The 23,074-nt window shown below is 40.1% G+C and overlaps 1 protein-coding gene across 1 annotated transcript; it reads left to right on the top strand.

Moving 5' to 3' along the window:
• Positions 1-75: 75 nt before the first annotated feature.
• NOA1 (nitric oxide associated 1) lies at positions 76-7,051 on the top strand. Its single transcript, XM_031942109.1, has 7 exons — positions 76-1,228; positions 1,432-1,596; positions 2,111-2,313; positions 3,702-3,833; positions 5,263-5,379; positions 6,213-6,330; positions 6,713-7,051. Exons 1-7 carry the CDS (start codon positions 151-153, stop codon positions 6,919-6,921), a joined length of 2,022 nt encoding a protein of 673 aa, XP_031797969.1. The 5' UTR covers positions 76-150; the 3' UTR covers positions 6,922-7,051.
• Positions 7,052-23,074: the final 16,023 nt, after the last annotated feature.

Here is a 23,074-nt window from a genome sequence, read left to right as displayed (position 1 = left end):
TATTAAATGCGCGCCCCACAGCCACGGCCGGCACTGATTTTCAGACCGCAGAAAAGTGACTAACCGAGGGGCGGGCCCTCCGGGCCCCCGTGGGAGGAGCTCCGCAGACACGTGCCAGGGCCCGGCCCCGCCCCGCGCGCCGCCGTCCCCATGCTGCCCACGAGCTGGGGGCGCAGGCTGCTGCCCCTGCTGCGGAGCCATGGCCCCCCCGGGCTGCGGCTCCCCGCGAGCCGCCCCGCCGCCTCGGCCTTCTCCGCGCCACGTTGGTGGCACGGCCACAAAGCGCGGGGAGGCCGGGAGGAGGCGGGCGCGGGAACCACGGTGGACCCCCGCCGGCTGGAGGAGAGCTTCGTGTTCCCGGAGTACGTCTCCGAGCCGGAGCCCGACGCGGAGCCGTCGGTGACGGAGGAACTGCGGCGGAGGCAGGAGCGGGAAGAGCGGGAGCTGCAGCAGCGGGACGAGCGGCGGCTGGCGCAGCAGCAGAGGCGGGCCCGGGAGAAGAGGCTGCACCCGGTAGTGGGGAGTCCCGACCCGTCCGTGCCGGCCAGCGGCGTGAGCTGCTCGGGCTGCGGGGCGGAGCTGCACTGCCAGGAGCCCTCGGCGCCTGGCTACCTGCCCAGCGAAAAGTACCGCGGGCTGCTGGCCGAAGCCGACGGGCTGGCCCGGGCCGTGTGCCAGCGCTGCTGGCTCCTGGTGCACCACCAGCGGGCCCTGAGCGTGTGCGTGAGCCGCGAGCAGTACCGGGAGCTGGTGCACGCCGCGCTGCGCCGCCCGGGGCCCGCCCTCGTGCTCTACCTGCTGGACTTGCTCGAGCTGCCCGACCCCCTGCTGCCGGAGCTGCCCGGCTTGCTCGGGCCCCGGCCGCTGCTGCTGCTGGGCAACAAGGTGGACCTGCTGCCCGCCGACGCCCCCGGCTACCTGCGCAGGCTCCGGGAGCGCCTGTGGGACGAGGCCGCGCGGGCCGGCCTGCGGAGGGCCCCGCGGGGGGGCAGGGTCCCGGCGGAGAGCGCGGTGCACGACGTGCTGCTGCTCAGCGCCAAGACCGGCTACGGCGTGGAGGAGCTCATCTCCGCGCTGCAGCGCTCCTGGCGCTACCGCGGCGACGTCTACCTGGTGGGCGCCACCAATGCCGGCAAGTCCACGCTCTTCAACGCGCTCCTGGCTTCCGACTACTGCACGGCCCGGGGCGCCGACGCCACGGAGCGCGCCACCATCTCCCCGTGGCCAGGTGGGCCCCACCCCGCTCCGGGAATCCCTGCGAGAGCGGCCCGAGCGGCTCCTAGTGCGCGTCCCATGTACCCCCGGGCGGCCGGAGCCGCTTCCCCGGGTTCCTGTGCCCCCCTCGCCTTCCCTGGGCTGTGCAGCGTGGGCTGAGGAAGGGAAAGGAAGCTTTGGGGTGAATTTGCTCAGCAGCGCGTGCTTTGTCTGCAGGAACGACCTTGAACCTCCTGAAATTCCCCATTAACAAGCCGACTCCTTACCAAATGTTTGAAAGGAACAAGAGGCTGCGGGAGGAGGCGGCGCAGGCCGAGCAGGACCTCAGTGAGCCCGAGCGGGAGCACCTCCACCGCATGAAGAAGCAGGGCTATCTGGTGGGTGAGTATGGCGGGGGGGGGAGCAGCTCTCTGGTTGGGCACTCCCCTCTGGGGTGAGCCATGGAGGGGTGCCCGTGGAGGGCGTGGGGGGCGAGGGGAGCTCCTCTCCTGGACTCTGAGGAGTACAGCTTGTGTCAGGGTGCTTTTTTCCCTTGGCCGTGATGTTGCCAGGTTATGCTGAGAGCCTTGGTGTTTCCACCTGTCAGTCCGTTTGAATTCTCCCCCTAGTACAGTAAAACACTGAGGCACAGGGAACTCTCTCTTGCTCTCTTTCCTCTGTTGCCCACCCATTCCAAAAACCCCTTCAGCCTCCAAACAGGCATTCTGTGCTACATCCATTTCCCTACAGTCCATTAGCTTAGGGCCATAGGCAGCCTCCTACCAGGGCCAGGTAAAAGGGGCCTCATTGACTTAGTCATAGTCCCTGCCGAGTAACCAAAGTGAGGACATGTATGAAGAGGGGAAATTCAGACATATGGAAGGTCAAACACTTCAAAGCTATTCTCTCCTTGTAGGAAGAGTTAGAAGAACAACATCTACTTCACAAAATGAGGAACCCACTTTTGAATTTGATGCCGATTCACTGGCTTTTGACATGGAGAATGAGTCCCCCAAAGTAGCACCAGATGAGCCTGAGAAGCATGTGGAATTGACCCCTCAAGAAGTGAAAGACTCTCACTGGTTTTATGATACCCCTGGAATAATGAAAGAAAACTGTGTACGTATCTGGTTTCATTTAGAAAGGATTAAAAGCAGTGAGAAGGTGCTGTGCAAACTGGGAAAAAATAAAGGTGGAGGAAAGTGTTGGGCAAAGAACCCTTAGGTTAGAGAGCTAAGGGGCCAATGGGGCCAAAGTGGCTTTCTCTGCTAGGCCCATGATTCTGGGAATCTGGAATTTCCACACTTACGAGGTTCTGTGGGCCAAGGGAAGGATGGACAATATGTACATTGTTTTCACTTTCTGGAAGGAAATTGGGCAGAAAGGATGGGAAATCAGATCAAGCATTTGAAGGTGCTACACGTAAGCATAAAATAAAAAAGTAACCCTGGCATGTATAGACATTGGGACAGGAGATATGAAGAGTATCAGCTACCATGTGCAAGCATCTTAAAAAACAGTCCTCAGGGCAAGCTGGTAAGATAGGTACTGTTATTGTCCCCATTTTACTGGTGAAGGGACTAAGGCCAGACCAAGTTAAGAAACATGCTCTTGGTCACACAGCCAGTAAGGGTCTGAAGGCAGGTTGAAGCCTACTCTCCTGCCCCCAGGGCCAGCCCTGTGCACACTGGAATCTTAGACCCTAGAAAAATGCTGTTCTCTGAATCCCTAACCTCTTTCATGAAGTTGGTTGGTAATAGCAGATGGGCATTTATTTTTGTCCATTTTTCAAGTCAGGATTCTGGAGCCAAAAGGGGCTTTTAGAGACCTGGATCATCTTCCCTCTGCTTCCACCTTGTCACTACCCTTCAATCTTCCCTCCACCCTCAGTCTTGGATATTCTACTAGGGGCTATAATGGCTATGAGAATAGCTAGGGCTTAGACAGTGCTTTGCCTTCTGAGGGTGGTTCAAACCTGCTATATGAAAAGAAGACCAGATTGTATGTGATTTCCATTTGGGACTCACCAGTGATTCACAAACCACCATTATAGAGGCTTCAAGGAAAAAGCCATATTAAAAATCTGTGACAAAGCTTTAAGCAGAAGTCTTATAAGCTTTCAGCTTCGCTAACTTTTGAGGAAGGAAGAGAAGCAGCTTTGTACTGACAATGAGTGATGCTAAAAGCATAGGAATTATTCTCATCTATTCCAAATATTTCTCTTAAATATCAGAATCATAAAATTGAGATGTTTTAAAAATAAAAATATTTATGTATAATGTATAGCAAACAAATTAATATACATTATAAATAAACATAAATATGATTAATTTTATGTCAGAACTTTCTGTATTTGACTAAATTCAGCTAAAAGGTCCATAGGCTCAGAAGTCCAGAGCTGGAAGGGACCTCAGGTCAGTTGATCCAACTCCTTTAAGAGGCCAGAAGCTTCAGTGACTGAATTATAAACTACAAATTCACAAAATTTCATGCCATTTTCTTTGCAGGTCTTAAATTATCTGACAGAAAAAGAAGTAAAGATTGTTTTGCCAACACATTCCATTGTCCCAAGAACCTTTGTTTTGAAACCTGGAATGGTTCTGTTCTTAGGTGCTTTAGGACGCCTAGATTACCTACAGGTGAGCAAAAGAATATTCTTTTTAAAATGTGAAAATACTTTGTGCTGTTGGGTTTTGATTTTTTTTTTTTTTAATAACATCTCCAGGATATTTAGTGTTATCAAAAGAGCCTGGCACTTAGGTCAAGATATTCTTCCTTTCCTTTGGCATCCATGTGGAAATCACAGGCTTGTCAAACTCTCAAATAGTGATACAGAAACAAAGGGGAACCAGGTTCTCTTATTTCTGCTAATCCCTTGCTCAGTGACTTTAAAATACAAATTTTTCTGATATGATAAATCCTTACATGGCATCTCTCAGGGCTCTTGTTCCTATTTTATTTAATTTAGAGAAAAGAGAAAAATTAATACAATATATCCCAGGTCACTCAATCAGTCCGACCAAGATAGGGATAAAACTAGTCCAGGCTCGACATGTTCTGAATCCTTGCTACTCACAAGATCATATTAACTTCTGAAAGAGATTTATTATGTGCTCTTAGCTTCTTGGGCAGAAGAAGTACATAAGAGTCTAGATCAAAACATTCACTTATTTACATAGGTATAGTAGTAATCAGTAATAGTATGATTTAATGTATATACTTTAAAGTTTGCTTGTGATTCATAACCAAGAGAGTAACAAAGCTGTTTTAAGTATTTAATTAAAATGAATGATTTTTTTTTTCAGTAATATCAGAAGCTTCACCATTTGACAAACTTAATCATTTGTGCTAGAAATTCATTGGTTTGGTAAATGATAAAAGTATCTACCATTAGCACTTCATTACAAGGATAGGGAGAATTTGATTTTCATTTCACTTCAAAGGTTATAGTTTAGTAACACCAGACAGATTGATCAATCTCTTTCCGTCTCTGTCTCTCACCCTCTCTTTTCTGTAATAAACATTTGTTTTCTGTTTCCTTGGCAAGATGATAATGGATTTTTTCCTGATACATCCTAGGAATTAAGTTGTACTGTGAAGGCCTAAATTTTTAAATAAAAATAATTGTTTGAGACTAGTATACTTTACAAAAGTAAAGATTAATAAAGAAAAAATTGTGGTATATGAGCTTTCTTGCAATGAACACCTTTTTACAAACATAAAAGCGCAGAAATGTGGTAGAGTATTTGTAGACTACCTAAGTTACACGTAGGTCTTATTTTTCAGAATAAAAACACTTTTTTTTAGTGTTTTTAAAAAATCAAGCATGCATCAGTAGACATTCATAATGATTTGCATTTTAAATGGTACTTTGAATATAACATGTAAATTAAGGCATGTTGAGGACTTAGTGTGCTCTGAATTTTGCTCTCATAGAAAAGAAAGTATAATAGTTTTATGTTTTTGTCATTGTGCTAAATTATCTGTTTAAAAATGTTATTTTTGAAGAGTTTTTTGTTGTTCTTCTTCATTCTGGAAAAAATGTTTTCTCTTTATTTCTTTCTTCAGGGAAATACATCAGCTTGGTTTTCTGTTGTGGCATCAAACTTAGTTCCAGTACACATTACTACCTTGGAGAAAGCAGATGGCATCTATCAGAAGCATGCCGGACAAACCTTGCTTCAGGTAAGCGGATCCTGTGGTGACTGCACAGGACATGTGATAGCCCCCAGCCCAGCACAGTCCTGATTGACAGGGCTGGGCCAATGGAGCCTTTGTTAGCAGGCTGGGATCCACAGCACAGCTTTGTTATGCTTTCTGTCCCTTGTTTGTGAGGAACTGTATGAAAAGCGGGGCAGAAAACCTTGGGGTTCCCTGTAAGTGTGGGGAAGGGAGAGACCACAATTAGGAGTAACAAGGTCCTGGGGTGCTGAGGAGTGAAGGGAGGGCCCTGCACGCCTGGGGAAGAAGGTGCTCAGATCGGGATCTCCGGTGGTTTGTGAGCCTTTTCTTGTTACGGCCTTTTTAAAATTATTGTCTCAGCCCCATAGTAAGTCACTAAAACACTGGCTGGCCTAGTGTTCTGCTTAGCTCACACCTGGGGCCAGAGCCATCTGACCCTGCTCACTCTGTGGAAGCCTGACCCCGCCTTCTGCTGGACTTGTACAGATCAGAGCTGCGGTTTTGTTGTTCTATCCCAGCCCACTCTTCACCCTGAGGCCCACATTGCCTCTGGGGGGCTCAGGGCAAAGCTGCTGGCCTCCTTCCTCCTCCCTCCTTCCTCCTCCCTCCTTCCTCCTCCCTCCTCCCGTGAAATAAGGCCCAGGCCACCTTTAAACTCAGGGCTTCCTGACTGCAGCCCCCCTCAATGACAGTTCTAATCTTCCTGTGGTTTATAGACCGGGTTAGAGGTCTTGTTCTCCTTTGTGCTCTGATCATAGAATTTCAGTGACTGACTTCATACTTAAGAATCATGGGTATATTTTGAGTTCCAAACTTTTTTTTTCCCTTAATAATAGGTTCCCATGGGTGGAGTTGAAAGAATGGCAGAGTTCCCACCTCTGGTTTCTCAAGACATTACATTGGAGGGAATTGGGAAGCTGGAGGCTGTAGCCGATATCAAGCTTTCTTCTGCTGGTAATTGAACACTGAGCACTTTTTAAAAGTTTAAATTATTTGAAATGAGGCACAATCATTTACATTTAGAGTTGGCAGAGTAATTGTAATTCCAGTCTATAGCTAGTGTAAATAGGATCTTCTCAACTGTACAGACAAGCTTAATCTTAAAATAAAGACCATTATGAGAAGGGAAAAATACCAATATTTCTTCAAGCATTGTGGTAAATGAAGACATCTGTATATATATACCCGAGTACACACACACATACATTTTAAGCAGAGAGATTTTTTGTACTAGTCTTTCCTAAGTTCTTTTTATTTATGTGTAGTCCAGCTTTGATGTATTAGGAAGGGATCTAGGAATTTCATGTGGTGTTTGTTCATCATGTTTCTTACACAGGCTGGGTTGCAGTAACGTCTCTATCGGAGGACAAACTATATCTTCGAGGCTACACACCGGAAGGAACAGCAGTGACTGTTCGGCAGCCTCCTCTCTTACCCCACATAGTGGAGGTCAAGGGGGAACGAATCAAGAAGAGCGTGGCCTACAAAACCAAAAAGCCGCTTTCCTTAGTAGAGAGACTGAAATCAAATAGTAAAAAAAAATAAAGTAAAAAACATTCAGTAAATGTAGAATATTGCTATAAATTACCAAAACCAGTGTTTTCTAGGAAAAGATCTATAGTATATGTTTATATCAATAAAATTCATTTTCTATAGAAAGAAAAATTATCAAGAAGGAGGTTTCTTGGAATTGATTTTTGTTTAAAAAGGTAGATTGAACATTGAATTTACCATCTTACAGGCTAAAATGGAGTCATTATAACTGATAAAACAACATTTAAGAACTTAAATTCTTGGAGCAGGAGGGAGGCAGGTGAAAACATGCTAAATTCATTGCTTGTGGAAGGACACAAAATGCCCTTTAGGAATGGATGCTTTACCTAAATGAGTAAGCTTCATTATCTAATCTCTTAGCTCTTATGCTTCTTAACAAACAAAAGTTGTGATTTCCATAATCCTTGTCCTACTGTGTTCAGTTTAATGGGGAACTAGCTTTCTAGTAAAACCTGCAGGACAGGAAGCAAGAATTGGCCTTAGTGCCATTTTGTAGGCTTCATTGCCATAAAAGCTTAATGGAGAAAAAAAATAAATATTCAGACCCATAATCGGAGGACGTAGCTGAGGTCTAACTTTCCATTTTCACAAGCTGCAGCCCCTGATCCTAGCCAGGTTACGTTTAAATAGGACATTATCTTTCCATCTTTAACATTTGAATTCTCCTTAAATAGACATTCCAACTTGCCAAGTATGGCACACCTTGTTGAAACCAACATTTTATTTGTGTTACGGACCACTGACCTGAGCTGGGCTTCTTCCCTCATAAGTATGTAAGAGTTTCTGGATAAAACCATCTGGTTTTTGGCTGGATTAATAAAACAATAAGGCCCAGAAAAAATGTGAAGACACTACAAAATAAGTAGCAGTATTCCCTAGAGGTGCCCGAGTCAGAGGAACTAGAATCTGTGTTGTTGGATGGTAGGAATTTCTTTGTGGACCACCTGCTTCCGAGCTTCACCATTTGGACTGCTGGTTAAGACTTTGGTTCTGATACCCATATGCAGTGATTTATGACCAATTAAGAACCAGCCCAATTTACCAAACTTAAATATTCTGTAGGTTCCCTAAAGACTAATGAGAGTGGGGGGAACAAGAACGTGAAGAAAGTCTGAGGAGTGGGGAGTTAAGGAGATGACTTGTCCCTACCCCGTACCACAAAGGAGAGTTGCTGCAGGACAAGCAACAAAAAGGAGTTTCCCCATTTGTCACTCCAGACTTGGGCTCATCCCTCCCTGAGTGTGTAGAAAAAGCTGTTTTTAACATGTATCACAACAGCCTTTCGGGCTTGCTATTGCTATACTCGTCTTACATGAGGTGGAGGGGTTGAGTGACTTGCAGGGCCACACAGTGTCTAGAGCAGAATTTGCATTGAAATGTGATTCGAAGTCCTTTTTTCTACTAACTTAACACTAAGCATGTGTGGCTCAGTGGCAATGTAAAAGTTCTCTGTGATCCTGGCCTCAAACCATGTGCTGGGCCTAGTACCCAATTGGAGCTAATAATTAAAATTGCTTTTGGGTGGGTTGAATGATTGACACCCATCCTATGGATCAGTAAACTGGCCCAGATTAACTGCAAGGTTTAAGTTACAAAACTATTCCCAGTGACCGTGAGTGAGGGCATGCTGCACCTTCTCCCCACTGTGTTTGTGTCGCGTATTTCCCCTAACAATGTGGGCCCCAGCTTGTGTTTCTGATCACTGGCAGGGTTCCTCAAAAATGGAGTGCTGGGAAACTTCCAAGTAAGTGACTCACCCACTGTTCCAGCTGCAGCGCCCGATGGTTTCTCTTCTCCCAGCAAGGACCCAGTTTTCATCAGAGACCTGTTCAGAAAGTGTGCCTCTGACCATTTTCTCTCACTTCCCTTCACTTAGAATCTCCAGGCTGACTGCCACCTTTCATTTTTCTGTTAGCTTCTGCTTAGATTTTCTTTTAATTACAACAATTTTTCATTAAAAGAACCCAACAAAACCTCACAGAATCTCCCAACCAAAGAAAGTCTTGGATAGATTAGGGAGGAGTGGGGGTACAATACATCCCAATCAGAATCTAAAAGAACCCCTTCTAAAGCTACCCAAAAGGGGATTGTAGTAATATAGTTTTTAAACATGGCTATTAAGATAGAACCCACCATCTACAAGGTGACTCTATCCACTTTGGGATTGTTCTAATGATGAGAAACTTCTATCAAGCCTGAAATGGCCTTTTTGAAACTCCCACCAATTGCTACTAGTGTCATCTGGAATCACATAGAACAACATGCAATTCAAAGATTTTAAAAGGAGTCTTCAATGTTCCACTGCCCATCTCTGCCTTTTCTTCGAGCTAAACTTCCCCATTCCTTCAACTTGGGCTCATAGGATATCATTTCTAAATCCCTCTCTGGGTCCTCCAGCTTACCAGTATCTTGGAAAACATGCCGACCAGTGCTGAAGTGGGCCCAGCCTCCAGATGTGTTCTATCTAGCACATAAAACGCTAGCATCTTATTTCCCTGCTCCTAGACATCCAGCTCTCACGTTTGCTCTTAGTATCTTTGGCTCTTGTAGAGTAATGAGTTATATATTCTCTAAGAGAACAAATATCAGTGTTAACTTTTCAGCGTCATCCACAGTGTATCCAGCAGTGATGTTAGACTGTTTCCCTTCCCTTTCCCAGGAGATGACATTTTTTGTTGTTGAACAAAAGCCAGACAGCTCAAAACTAGCACATTTGTTATGCTTCACCCAGTCACTCTAAACATGGGCAATTTGTAATTTCTAATCTGATATTCCAAAATATCTACTCTTTAGTCCCAAATCCTTTGTCAAAAAAACTCTAGTTTTTGTTTGCAAATATTCCATAAATCTTTTGATGTTTGGTTGACTGCTACATTAGTCTCTGCTGATTTCATTATCAATCAGTATTTGGAGGCTACATTAGTAATCATAACACTTATTCCCTGTGTCAATGTTTCTTTCTTTGGTAGAGCTTACAAATAAGAAAACAGGCAGAAAGGTAACAAGCCTAAGATCACAAGGCAACCCAAATAATTTTTTTCAATTTACTAATTTCTTGTTTTTATATTATCTTTATTCCTAAATATATCTCCCTTTTCTCTCTCCAGTAAGTCATAAAAAAGAATTAAAGAAAAATAAAAGCAGTTTAGTATATCAATCCAGTTTGTCATTAAGTATATTCTATATTCAGATCTCTCCCCCCCAACACTCATGTGTTAAGTAGTTTATTATTTAGAAAAAAAGAGAGAGAGAGACAGCAAGAATCAGAGTTCTACTACTTCTCTATCTCCATCCTAGTCTCAGTTTCCACATCTGTGAATTGAAGGCATTGGGCTAGATGTCCTGGAATATGTTTCTTTCAGCATTAAACTGGTGATCTTTCCAACTCAAAATTCTGATTCTAATTGCCTTCCATGAAAATACCAAAAAAGCCAGGCATTTCCATTCCTTCTACTTCCTATTCCATAATTTTCCCTTTCCATTACAAAAAAAAAGTCTGAGTTCTGCCTAGTACTTCCCATATTTCCTATAACCAATGATTCCCAAGTTTCATTCATTATTCCATAACAGCTGTTAACCATTTGGCCCAACAATGAAACCAGAGTAGATATTTCAAGGTTATCTCATTCACAAACCATTCCAGACAGATGAGAGACACCCAGTTTTAAAGGCCTTCCAGAGAGGAGTTTCCTCCTTCATGTGGGGGAAGAGTCTGAGTATAGAATTTTATACTTAATGACAGACTGGATTGATATACTAAATTGCTTTTATTTTTCTTTAATTCTTTTTTATGACTTACTGGAGAGAAAAAAGGGAGATATATTTAGGAATAAAGATAATATAAAAACAAGAAATCAGTAAGTTGAAAAAAATTATTTTGGCTGCCTTGTGATCTTAGGCATGTCACCTTTCTGCCTGTTTTCTCATTTGTTACTCCTGGTCTATCAATCACAATTAAAATAATAGCTCACATTAGTTTAGTGCTCAATGGCAGGCAGTGGGCTTTACACCTCTGATCCTCCACAAAACGGAAGTCTTGCCCAGTCACTTCAGCTGTAGACCTAAATCACTTTACCCCTCACCTTTAAAATGAAACTAATGATATCTGCCCTGCCAACCTCAGGGTGAATTTAAAAATGGTATATGTGAGCCATCATCACTGGATGCATGTTTCTTCTTGCTCCATCTAAAATACCATTGTTTTAAAATCCCATATCAATAGTTCTGTTAATATTTGTTACCCATGTGGAACTCAAGCTTTTAGTCTTCAGAATAGAGGCACCTGAAGTGCCTATAAAAGTGGTTCACCCTTACAATGTGACTCAGATCAAAGCAAATCCCAGCTCTCCCCCTGTGTTTGTTCTTTGCCAATAAGTGCACTACCCAAGTACCACGGACAGATCACAATGTAAGAGGATCTGATCAGTCTGGTGAAAACCGACGAGCTGTAAAAGACCATGAAAAGAAGGCTGCATACTGGCTGGGCAACAAAAAAGCAAATTCATGAGAGAAAATTCTAATTATGGCCTTAACGTCAGATTGAGTAACCTTGAGAAGCCATATCACCATAGTTGGTTGTTTCCTCACAATTCAAATACTTAGAAACTGAATCATGAACTCAACCCTCTCTCAACAACAATGTCATTTCTATTTTTGTAGAACTAGCCTTTTTTTTTTTCCTTTTTAAAAATGTTCTTCAATATAGTTAGTTAGCTGTAAGCACGAAGGTCTTCAGCTAACAGCAGTAAGCCTATCCAACAGCCTCTCATCATTAGCAGTTCTTCTGTGTCTGTTTAAAAGCTCACTTAAATATTTTCCTCCTTTCCTGGTGTATAATGATGAATTTCACTCAGTGTGCTACCTAACTTACAAAGCTAGAGGAAAGCAGGCATGGGACTATTTTGATTGGCTTAAAACAGCCAGATACAGATTTTCTGTTGAAATACAAGTCAAAATGTCGCTTTTCTCTTGGATAAACAAAAGCTACTTTGAAAAAGCTAATTAGCTCATTGGGATTGAGAAATGACCTGAAGATTTGGAACAGCTGGAAACCCTAAACAAGCTCAGATAAGTGCTTTTGAGAAGACAAAAGAAAACAATAGGAGACAAACTTCTGTTATTCTATTAGAATGTGAATTCCTGGAAAACAGGCAATGTCTTGCTTTTCTATTTCAATCTCCAGCACTTTGCACTTAGTAAGTGCTTAATAAATGCTTTTTCATTAATCCATTCTATTCCCAGGGTGGCCTTTAAAGCCCCGTTTAGCCTTGGGAAATGACTTCACTTGCTTCCTAATTCTTAGTCATTGCACATGTTAAACAAGGATTTTTTTTTTTTTCCCATGAATTCATCTTCTGAAGAAAAATGAAAGAAAATTAATCTTTGCAAAATTCTGAGCACTCGGGGGAGGAGGAAGCTTAAGATATGCAAGGGTAATCACACTAAATATAAACCCATAAACAAAAGTCAGATCTACACACTAATCTTGAGTTAGACTGCCAATAGCAGCAATCATTTCTCCAGCTAATTCAAATCTTTTGGCCTTTAACGAAATTCAAACTTCATGTGAAGTTTTGTGAACTAAGCCACTGGTAATGGGCATTACTGATTACATGGTGGAAGCCAAGCACAGAAGGATTTAAACAGTTTGATCTTTGTCACATGCTTAAACGTTGGCTCAGAGGAACTCATCCTGAAACAATCGCCACAGAAGAGCCAGGAAGGGTCAAAACGAGGTCAGTAATTCATGGTATGCGTGTAGTACAAGCTTTATTTTTAGGTCTTTAGAACCTAACATGAAAACTTAGCACAACTTACTGAGTCGAAGAAAATACGTGTGATTCTGGTTCTATTCATCCCCAGCTCAGTTCCACTGAGTGATCCACTGTCTGGCAATCATTTAACTTCTTGGCTGTGTCCAAGTCCATTTGTGCTGGTGTAAAGCATGATAGATGAAAATCATTTTAAAATCCCATCTCATCTGAGGTTTTTGAAAACACTTTAAAACTAATTTCTTTGATCAGCAAATCTGCTCTTTTTTTCTCTCCACCCCATTCTGCAACCAATTGAAGGAAAAAGAAAAATCCTGTTACAAACATGTATGGCCAAGCAAAACAAATTTCTGCTCTGGTCATTTCTAAAAGAAATATGTGTGTATATATGTATATATACACCTATGCATGCATACATATATATGTCTGTAAATATGTGAATGCACACATATTTTACATATATATATATATATATATATATATATATATGAGTATTTTATCAGTCATCTCTGACTCTTCATGATTCCATTTGGAGTTTTCTTGGCAAAAATACTGGAGTGGTTCACCATTTTGTTCTCCAGCTCATCTTACAGATGAGGAAACTGAGGCAAACAGTTTGGTTTGCCCAAGATCACATAGCTACTATATGACTGAGACTGCATTTGAAGTCTTCCTGACTCTGAGCCAGACACTATCCATTGTACCACCTAATTGGCTCTCTCTTTCCCCCTCCTCCCCCCCCCCCATACACATATGGATTATGGGGTGTGGAAGGGGTGTGTGTTTATTTTGCACTTAGTCTTTTGCTTCTCCCAGGAGGTAAGCAGCATGTTTCATCAATAGTCCTCTGCAATTGTGGTTAGTCATTACTGATTAGAGTGCCTAAGTCTTTCAAAGTCGTTTGTCTTTATAATATTGTCATTGTATAAATTGTTCTCTTTGTTCTATTCACTTCACTCGGATTCAATTTAAAAAGTCTCTCCAAGTTTCTTTGCAGCCATCCCCTTCATCATTTCTTATAGCACAATAGAATCCCATCATTGACATACCATAATTTGATCATTCATTCCCCAACTGATGGGCATAGCCTCAATTTCCAATTCTTTGTCACCTCAAAAAGAGTTTCTATAAACACTTTTGTACATCCGTAGTTTGGTTCATTTTGCTTAGGAGCAATCCCTTTTGGACCACCACATGTGCAAAAGTGGTTGTGACAGCCCTTTTTGTAGTGGCAAGGAACTGGAAGCTGAGTGGATGCCCATCAGTTGGGGAATAGTTGAATAAGTTATGGTATATTAATGTTATATGGTATTAATATGGTATATTATTGTTCTGTAAGAAATGATCAGCAGGATAATTTCAGAAAGGCCTAGAGAGACTTACACGAACTGATGCTGAGTCAAATAAGCAGAACCAGAAGATCATTGACACGACAACATCATTATAGGATGATCAATTCTGAAGGATGTGACTCTCTTCAACAATGAGATAATTCAGGCCGGGTCCAATGGTCTTGTGATGGAGAAAGCCATCTGTACCCAGAGAGAGCACAGAGTGTAGATCACAACATAGTATTTTCACTCTTTTTGTTGTTTGCTTGCATTTTGTTTTCTTTCTCTTTTTTTTTTCTTTTTGATCTGATTTTTCTTGTGTGGCATAATTATGGAAATATGTGAAAAAGAATTACACATGTTTTAAGATATATTGGATAATTTGCTGTCTAGAGGAAGGGGTGTGGAGAAGGGAGGGGAAAAAATTAGAACACAAGGTTTTGTAAGGGTGAATGCTGAAAATTATCCATGTATATATTTCAAAAATAAAACAAGAAACAATCCCCACCCCCTTTTTTAACTTTCCCTCTAATTCCCATTTCTCCCTTTCTCCTCCTACCTACAGTTTCCCTGTTTTGGGGAAAGTAGTTATGAAAACATTTTTCAGAGACTCCAAAGTATGGTTATATAGGAAAAATTATGTGACAAAATGTACTGTGATGATGATAATAATAGAATTTATATAGCATTCAAAATATGTAAAATGTTTACAAATACCTCATCTGATCTTCACAAAAACTCTGGGATGTAGGTACCATCTCCATTTTTACAGACAAGGAAACTGAAACAAAGAGGTTAAGTTATTTGTCCAGAATAGCATAGCTAATAAGTTTCTGAGGCCAGTTTTAAACTCACCTTCTTGACTCAAAGCCCTCTGATTTCTCCACTATACCAACTAGCTATCTCTATATTTTCATGACCATAAAAATGTCCCATCCAAAATCGAGAATATATCATACTTTTGGTAATATAGCTGAAGAACATGTCATACATTGAGAGTTAGTTAGCTATTCAAAAACAAATATAGCAGCCTTAATTATAGAGCTGGAAACAACCTAAAATTCCCTGCAAATGGTGAAGTTTTATAAACTTATCAGTGTCATGGAAAACTGTGATGACATTAATAGTGATAAATAGAAGAAATCGTAAGAAATTGGGAAAGATGCATATGAAGTCATGATACATGAAAAAAGAACCAAAATATAACAACTAAATCTACTTAAAAATATAAACCATATACACAAAAAGAAGTAAATGAAGAGTTAGCTATTAACAATTACTATTCATAATATTAATAATAGTATGTTAGGATTTGGGGAAGCATTTTCCAAATATTGGCTCATTTGATCCTCATAACAATTTTGAGAGTCAAGAGCTATTATCTCCATTTTACAGAAGAGGAATCCAAGGAGATAGAGGCAAATTGTAATACCAAATTGATATAATACAGCTAACAAATGCCAGAAGTTGTATTTGAATTCAGAACTTCCTAATTCCAGGTCTTTCACTCTATCCTTTCACCCTAAGCCTCTCAGGGACTTCCTATAACAGATAAAAAGTATACAGGAAATCATTTTTCATGTAAATAGTTGCAAAGATAGATTTACTTGGTTTTTCTCTTTTAAATTAACTGTGTAATACATTTTCATTACAATTAACCTGATTTTTTTGAATCAAAGAATTGAGAGAAAAAATAAGTATGAAGATATTCTATGCGACTTGTGTGATTATTTTATAACTATCATATAGCACACCAGATTTAATTAGTTAAAATGATGTTTTTAGGAAATTCTGTTTATAGCAATCAAATTAGAGAGCAAGATAAATGCACATCTCAAAAACTAAAATGAGTTTGACATAAAAATGTTCAAAAGGCATAATTTTGGGATAGTTAATCATTTTACTTATCATGCTAGCATGTGATTAATAAAAGAGATCAATGACACTCTTAAATGCCAAAGACCCCTCAAGGAATACATTTAATGCTTATATACCCTCCAAAGATAGAATGTTCCTGAGGGCAGTAATCATCTCTGATTGATTAACAAGTAATGAGTGAAAATGAATGTTATAAGAGGTGGGCCTGTTCTAATAAGGGACTGGGAGAAGTGATTTTGATTAAATTATTCTTTCAAATTTCTTCCAATCTTGGGCAATCTAATTTAAAAATTTATCCCCCACTCAAACAGGAGTAGAACACAATGGGCTTCCCCACCTGGGTGGGGTCTGAATTAGATTGAGAAGAAAATTAATTCAGTCTCATTATCATCAATGTCTTTCAAACACTACCTTGACATACTAGAGAATAAGTTTCAAAAAGGGATAAATCCGATTACTCCAATATTAATAAATATTTATTTAATAATCATCTCTCACATGATTAACTTAAATTGTAAGAATAACAGCTGATATTTGTGTGTCACTTTAGGATTTACAAAGCACTTCATAAAACATATTTCATCCTCGTAACTCTTTAAGGAGATACTATTGTTCAGTATAGCCCATAGTACATCATGAGATTTTCTTAGAAAACATACAGAAGTATAGAGCAGCAGTTACCAAAACTATTTGGTATTGGCTAAGGAATAGATTAGTTGATCAGTGGAATAGATTAGGTTCAAGGGATAAAACAGTCAACAAATATAGCAACCTAGTCTTTGACAAACCCAAAGATCCCAGCTTTTGGGATAAGAACTTACTGTTTGATAAAAATTGCTGGGAAAATTGGAAACTAATATGGCAGAAACTAGGCATTGATCCATACTTAACGCCGTATACCAAGATAAGGTCAAAATGGGTTCATGACCTAGGCATAAAGAATGAAATTATTAATAAATTAGAGGAACATAGGATAGTTTACCTCTCAGACCTGTGGAAGGGAAGGTTTTATGACCAAAGCAGAACTAGAGATCATTACTGATCACAAAATAGAAAATTTCGATTATACCAAACTGAAAAGTTTTTGTACAAACAAAACTAATGCAGACAAGATTAGAAGGGAAGCAATAAACTGGGAAAATATTTTACAGTCAAAGGTTCTGATAAAGGCCTCATTTCCAAAATATATAGAGAATTAACTCTAATTTATAAAAAATCAAGCCATTCTCCAATTGAAAAATGGTCAAAGGATATGAACAGACAATTCTCAGATGAAGAAATTGAAACTATTTCTAGTCATATGAAAAGATGCTCCAAGTCATTATTAATCAGAGAAATGCAAATTAAGACAACTCTAAGATACTACTACACACCTGTCAGATTGGCTAAGATGACAGGAAAAATAATGATGATTGTTGGAGGGATGTGGGAAAACTGGGACATTGATTCATTGTTGGTGGAGTTGTGAACGAATCCAACCATTTTGGAGAGTAGTTTGGAACTATGCTCAAAAAGTTATCAAACTGTGCATACCCTTTGATCCAGCAGTGTTACTACTGGGATTATATCCCAAAGAGATTATAAAGAAGGGAAAGGGACCTGTATGTGCACGAATGTTTGTGGCAGCCCTTTTTGTAGTGGCTAGAAACTGGAAACTGAATGGATGTCCATCAGTTGGAGAATGGTTGAATAAATTGTGGTATATGAAAATTATGGAATATTACTGTTCTGTAAGAAATGACCAACAGGATGATTTCAGAAAGGCCTGGAGAGACTTACACGAACTGATGCTGAGTGAAATGAGCAGGACCAGGAGATCATTATATACTTCAACAATACTAGATGATGACTAGTCCTGATGGATCAGGCCATCCTCAGCAACAAGATCAACCAAATCATTTCTAATGGAGCAGTAATGAACTGAACTAACTATACCCAGAAAAAGAACTCTGGGAGATGACTAAAAACCATTACATTGAATTCCCAGTCCCTATATTTATGCACACCTGCATCTTTGATTTCCTTCACAAGCTAATTGTACAATAATTCAGAGTCTGATTCTTTTTGTACAGCAAAATAATCATTTCTAATGGAGCAGTAATGAACTGAACTAACTATACCCAGAAAAAGAACTCTGGGAGATGACTAAAAACCATTACATTGAATTCCCAGTCCCTATATTTATGCACACCTGCATCTTTGATTTCCTTCACAAGCTAATTGTACAATAATTCAGAGTCTGATTCTTTTTGTACAGCAAAATAATGTTTTGGCCATGTATACTTATTGTGTATCTAAGTTATATTTTAATATATTTAACATCTACTGGTCATCCTGCCATCTAGGGGAGGGGGTGTGGGGGGGTAAGAGGTGAAAAATTGGAACAAGAGGTTTGGCAATTGTTAATGCTGTAAAGTTACCCATGTATATATCCTGTAAATTAAAGGCTATTAAATAAAAAAAAAAAAAAAAAAAAAAAGAAAACATACAGAAGTGCTTTGCCATTTCCTTCTCTAATGGATTAAGGCAAATAAGATTAAGTGATTTGCCCAGAATCACACGGCTAAGTATCTGAGGATAGATTTGAACTCAGGGCTTCCTGACTCTATTCACTGACCCATCTAGCTGCCTCCAAAGTAGGTACTACTGGCATCATTATTGCCACTTATCAATTCAGAGAATGTAAAGGAACTTGCCCAAAGCCATATTGCTAATAAGTATAAGGCATTAGATTTAAATCCAGTTCTCCCTGATTCCAAATCCAATTCTCTTGTCACTATATTATTCACCCAAAGTTTTTAATGACAAACTATATAACAATGGGATCCTACTATTCTCTTCTTCAATTTCTTTTTTCTTTGTGCATAGAAGTCAAAAGGGGCATAGTAACCCAAGAAATCTGGTGCATACAGCTCAAATAGTACCTTGAAAAACTTTATATTAACTCTTCTATTAGTGTCAATTTTAAAATGGGGTGAAAATACATTTAAAGAAAATTCCCCCTTTCCTTCCTTATTTTGAAAATCAGGATGTTTAGACCACCTGTACAATCCTAATTTGAAGAGGTCCTGGTATCCAGGTAAGCCTTTGCAGAGAAAGCCTATAGCCCAGATAGGTAAATGGGAAGGAACACTGATAGGATCAATTGAACCTTTAGTGGGACTTTTTTGTTCAAGTGAATTTTTGATTACAGTCCCGTCTCTGAAGTTGTATCCAATAAGAAAGTCAAGTAACAGTGTCAAACCCCAAGGTTATATTTCCCCTATATGAGATCTGCTCATATTCTAGACACGGGCCAATTCCTTTTTAGGGTTAACCCACCATGGTTTACTCCCCTCTCCTGGTGTCTTTCTGTTTTTCTCTTTGTTATAGCTAACACCTTTGGAGTTTGTCCACCTGCAATAGCTAAGTCATTTTAGGGTTGGCTCCCCATAATCTCACTTTATGGTGGTTTCCTCCTCCTGGTTACAGTTAGAGAACTTGTCTTCCTCTTGTTAATTGCTAACACTCCTTTCCTTGCTAAAAATAAATAAATAACCCTTCTGGATTTAGCCTGCTATTAGTAGTATAATAAAATCTTTGCCCCTTGATTTGGAGGACTAAGCCTATAAATTCTTTTGATTGAGACAACTCAAGATACAGGACTGCAACCCCAATATACTTTAGGGCATCAGTCTGTACCCCATCATTCTAGTAACCTGATAGGGGGAGACTCTGACTGCACCCCAAGACTCAACAGATTAATGAGATACTGTTATTGATGAGCTCCTGAGCTTAAAGAAGCATTCAAAAGGAAGGTTCCATTCCAATTTCTTACATATTCACAACACTGTTCTACAGGCTCTCAAGTTGGGTCTTGTTGATGCATCTTCACAGATGGAAAATGAGTCAGTTTGAGGTCCTTGTCCTGATAAGTGTACAATGCCCAGGCAGCCCTCTCACATCATCTGAGGTAGAGTGGGCTTTCTAAGGGCTGACTGCTTCCAGACAGAACCCCAGCCAGGCCCAGCTACAAAAACAAAGTTTCAAGGTGGTGAGAGAAGGGGAAAGGGAGGGAAGAAGGAGAGGAAAAGGGGAATGGAGAGAAGGAAGGAGAGGGAGAGGGAGAGAGAGAGGAAAGAGGAGGGAGACAGAGAAGGGGAAAGGGAGGTCCTGCAGAAGGAAAAACAAACAAACAACATTTTGCCACTTGAAAGCAAACTGCCAAGAAAGGCAAATGGCAGCCATTAAGGTGAGCTTCAGATAAAAACAACATGGCTCCCAGTGGAAGGAGAGCAAGCTAAGGACAGGCAAATTTGCTGCCCTCTAGTCCACAGACATCTGTTGGAGGGTGGACAGCCTTGCTACATGAAGCTGCCATTACTCCCTTTTGGTTCTGGGAGCCTGGGACCTGTGAGAGCCTCTGCATCCAAACAATATTCTAATGAGTAGGTCACAGAAAAATGCCAGGACTTAGAGCAAAACAGACTCACCCAAAGCCAAAAAGCCACAAATGTTTCCAAAGCTGATTGACTAGAACTAGAAGTGGGCTGTTACAGTCTCCTCATTCCTCACTCCTCACACCAGGGCTTTAAGTTAGATATTTACAAACTACTCACCAAGCCATTAGGGGCCCAATTTGATAAAGACATAAAATTAGAAAGCACAAAAGAAATCTAAACCTCTTAGGCTGCATTTATTTAGATTTTTGTCTTGAATAAGACTTTTACATTAAATTTCTTCCTAAATTTGACCTAAAAATTGAACTCATTACAATCTATCTTTGGGGAAGCTAGATATGGAAGTAGATATATGAAAGGCTGGGTGGAACACAGCAGCTGAATCTATGCCAAAAATAAAATTTTTAAATTTTGGTCTGTGAATTTTTTTTTCCTTATTCAGTCCTTTCCAAACACAAAAGGTGTTTTAATGATTTTTTTTTCATACTGTATATGCTTTTATCTGTCTTTGACACTGGAGTATAATTCTAGTACTTCAATCTCGGAGTCAAAAGATATGGAAAGTTTACTCACTTTCTTAGTATAAATCCAAATAACTTTTCTAAATTGTTGAAGTTATTTACTTTCAGTTTGATAGTCTTTCCACAAATCCTTATCTACATTAATTATACCCACCTTTTTTCTTTTCTTTTTTTTATAACACAGCAAAACATGAAACAATAAATTTCCAATTTAAGAAGACATATCATAAGTACTATATATTGTTTTCAAAGCTGTTCAGCTTTTCAATACTTGTAGATTTTCTCTTATTTTCTGCTGTGCACTTTTTACTTCCCCATCCCCAAAAAGGGCTACAATTAAGCATGGAGATTGAGAGATACATGCATACATACAGATAGATGTATAGATATATACATTTTATATGTACATGCATATCTATAAAACGTATATACATTTATACACTCATACACATATATGTAAGACCATACTATGCTTATTTCCACTTGTCATCTGTTTCTTTGAAGATAGACAGATTCTTCCTTCATAAGTCCAAGCTTTTCCCTGTTTTTTTAATCAGTTAATAGATTTTTTTCTAATTATTTGTAAATATAGTTTCTAACATTATTTTTCCAAATACACACAAAGATAGTTTCCAACACTCATCTTTGCAAAACCTTGTGTTCCAAATTTTTCTTCTTTTCTCCCTCTCTCTTCCTTCCCCATGACAGCAAGCAATCTGATATAGGTTAAACATTTACAATTCTTCTAAACACATTTCCATGTTCGTAGTGCTGCATAAGAAAAATCAGATCAAAAGGGAGAAAAACAAAAGAAAGAAAGGGAAAAAAAAGCAAACAAAAAAAAACAATAAGAAAAGTCAATCTGCATAGTTCTCTCTCTGGATGTGGATGACACCTCCCATTATAAATCTATTGGAATTGCCCTGAATCATTGCATTGTTGAAAAGAGCCACGTCCATCAGAATTGATCTTCATATAGTATTATTGTTGCCATGTATAATGATCTCTTGGTTCTGCTCATTTCACTCAGCATCAGTTCACGTAAATCTCTCCAGGTCTCTCTAAAATCATCCTGCTGGTTGTTTCTTACAGAACAATTATATTCCATAACATTCATATACCATAATTTATTCAACCATTCCCCAATTGATGGACATCCATTCAGTTTCCAGTTTCTTGCCACTAATAAAAGGGCTGCCACAAACATTTCTGCACATACAAGTCCCTTTCCCTCCATTAAGATCTCTTTGGCATACAGGATCCAGGAAAAAAAGGGTGTGCACAGTTTGATAGTCCTTTGGGCACAGTTTCAAATTGCTCTTCAGGACCGCGTATTCTGTTAAAAAAAAAATTATAATTGGTTTCCTTTGTATTCCTATGTATTTTAAGACATTCTGAGAAAAGGTCTACAAACTAGATTACCCCCTCTGAGTTAAGGAACCCTCTAGGGGAATATTGAAACAAAGTGTTTTCACTCTGTTTTCATAAGACTGTAGCAACACAAAATTTCACAAGCACACTTACGGGATGGGGTTGGTTCCTAGTCCTGACTTGTACATGGACTGAAAGATAATTACAAGTACATAAAAGTCCTTCTTGCAAAGAGCTCCATTTCTATCTCAATTACTAAGTGACCTGAATTGTGATGTTCCTGGTGGCCTGGCAACAGGTATGTTGAAAAGAGAGATTCCATCTTGACACCACCCAGGATTAAAGGCCAAATCTGAGTCACCAGAACATCTGGGAGAAGTTTGCAAGCTCATCTATGGCACAGTTACATGGTGAGGTATTTTAAGGGAGCTTATTTTACAGGCAAAATGCCTAAACCACAAACATCATGGGGTGACTTTTTAATGTGAAGATTAGAAGACCTTGTATCTGGGGAGTACCCTTCCAAGGACACTGGGCCTGAATTCCTAGTTTTATGATAAGGAAGACAAAAAGAAAAGTTGCCTCCCTTCAATTAATTACTTCATACATTTTCCTATTCCCAATAGAAATTGAACAAGTCTTTGCAACAGACCTAAAAAAGTCCTAGTTCTACAGAGCGGCATCCACATCTTTAAGAGGGCACTAAAGAAATAATGAAAATGACAGTAATCCTATGAAATAGATGAAATGCACATTAACAAGAGGATGCCCAAGGACTAGAAAAAATTAGTTCCCATTCCTAAAATCTTGCACGCGTGGGTCTCAGAAATTGG

The sequence above is a fragment of the Sarcophilus harrisii genome, chromosome 6 (genome assembly GCF_902635505.1).
Source record: "Sarcophilus harrisii chromosome 6, mSarHar1.11, whole genome shotgun sequence".
NCBI classification, from domain to species: domain Eukaryota; kingdom Metazoa; phylum Chordata; class Mammalia; order Dasyuromorphia; family Dasyuridae; genus Sarcophilus; species Sarcophilus harrisii.
Note: the sequence above shows the minus strand (reverse complement) of the source record. Positions and strands in the feature narration are given on the sequence as shown.

Bases quoted from the DNA above. Each gene is read 5' to 3' on its own strand.
- NOA1 (XM_031942109.1), top strand. From the start codon at position 151: ATGCTGCCCACGAGCTGGGGGCGCAGGCTGCTGCCCCTGCTGCGGAGC. The intron at 1,229-1,431 runs GTGGGCCCCACC...CTTTGTCTGCAG, and splicing joins CACCATCTCCCCGTGGCCAG to GAACGACCTTGAACCTCCTG. The intron at 5,380-6,212 runs GTAAGCGGATCC...CCTTAATAATAG, and splicing joins CCGGACAAACCTTGCTTCAG to GTTCCCATGGGTGGAGTTGA.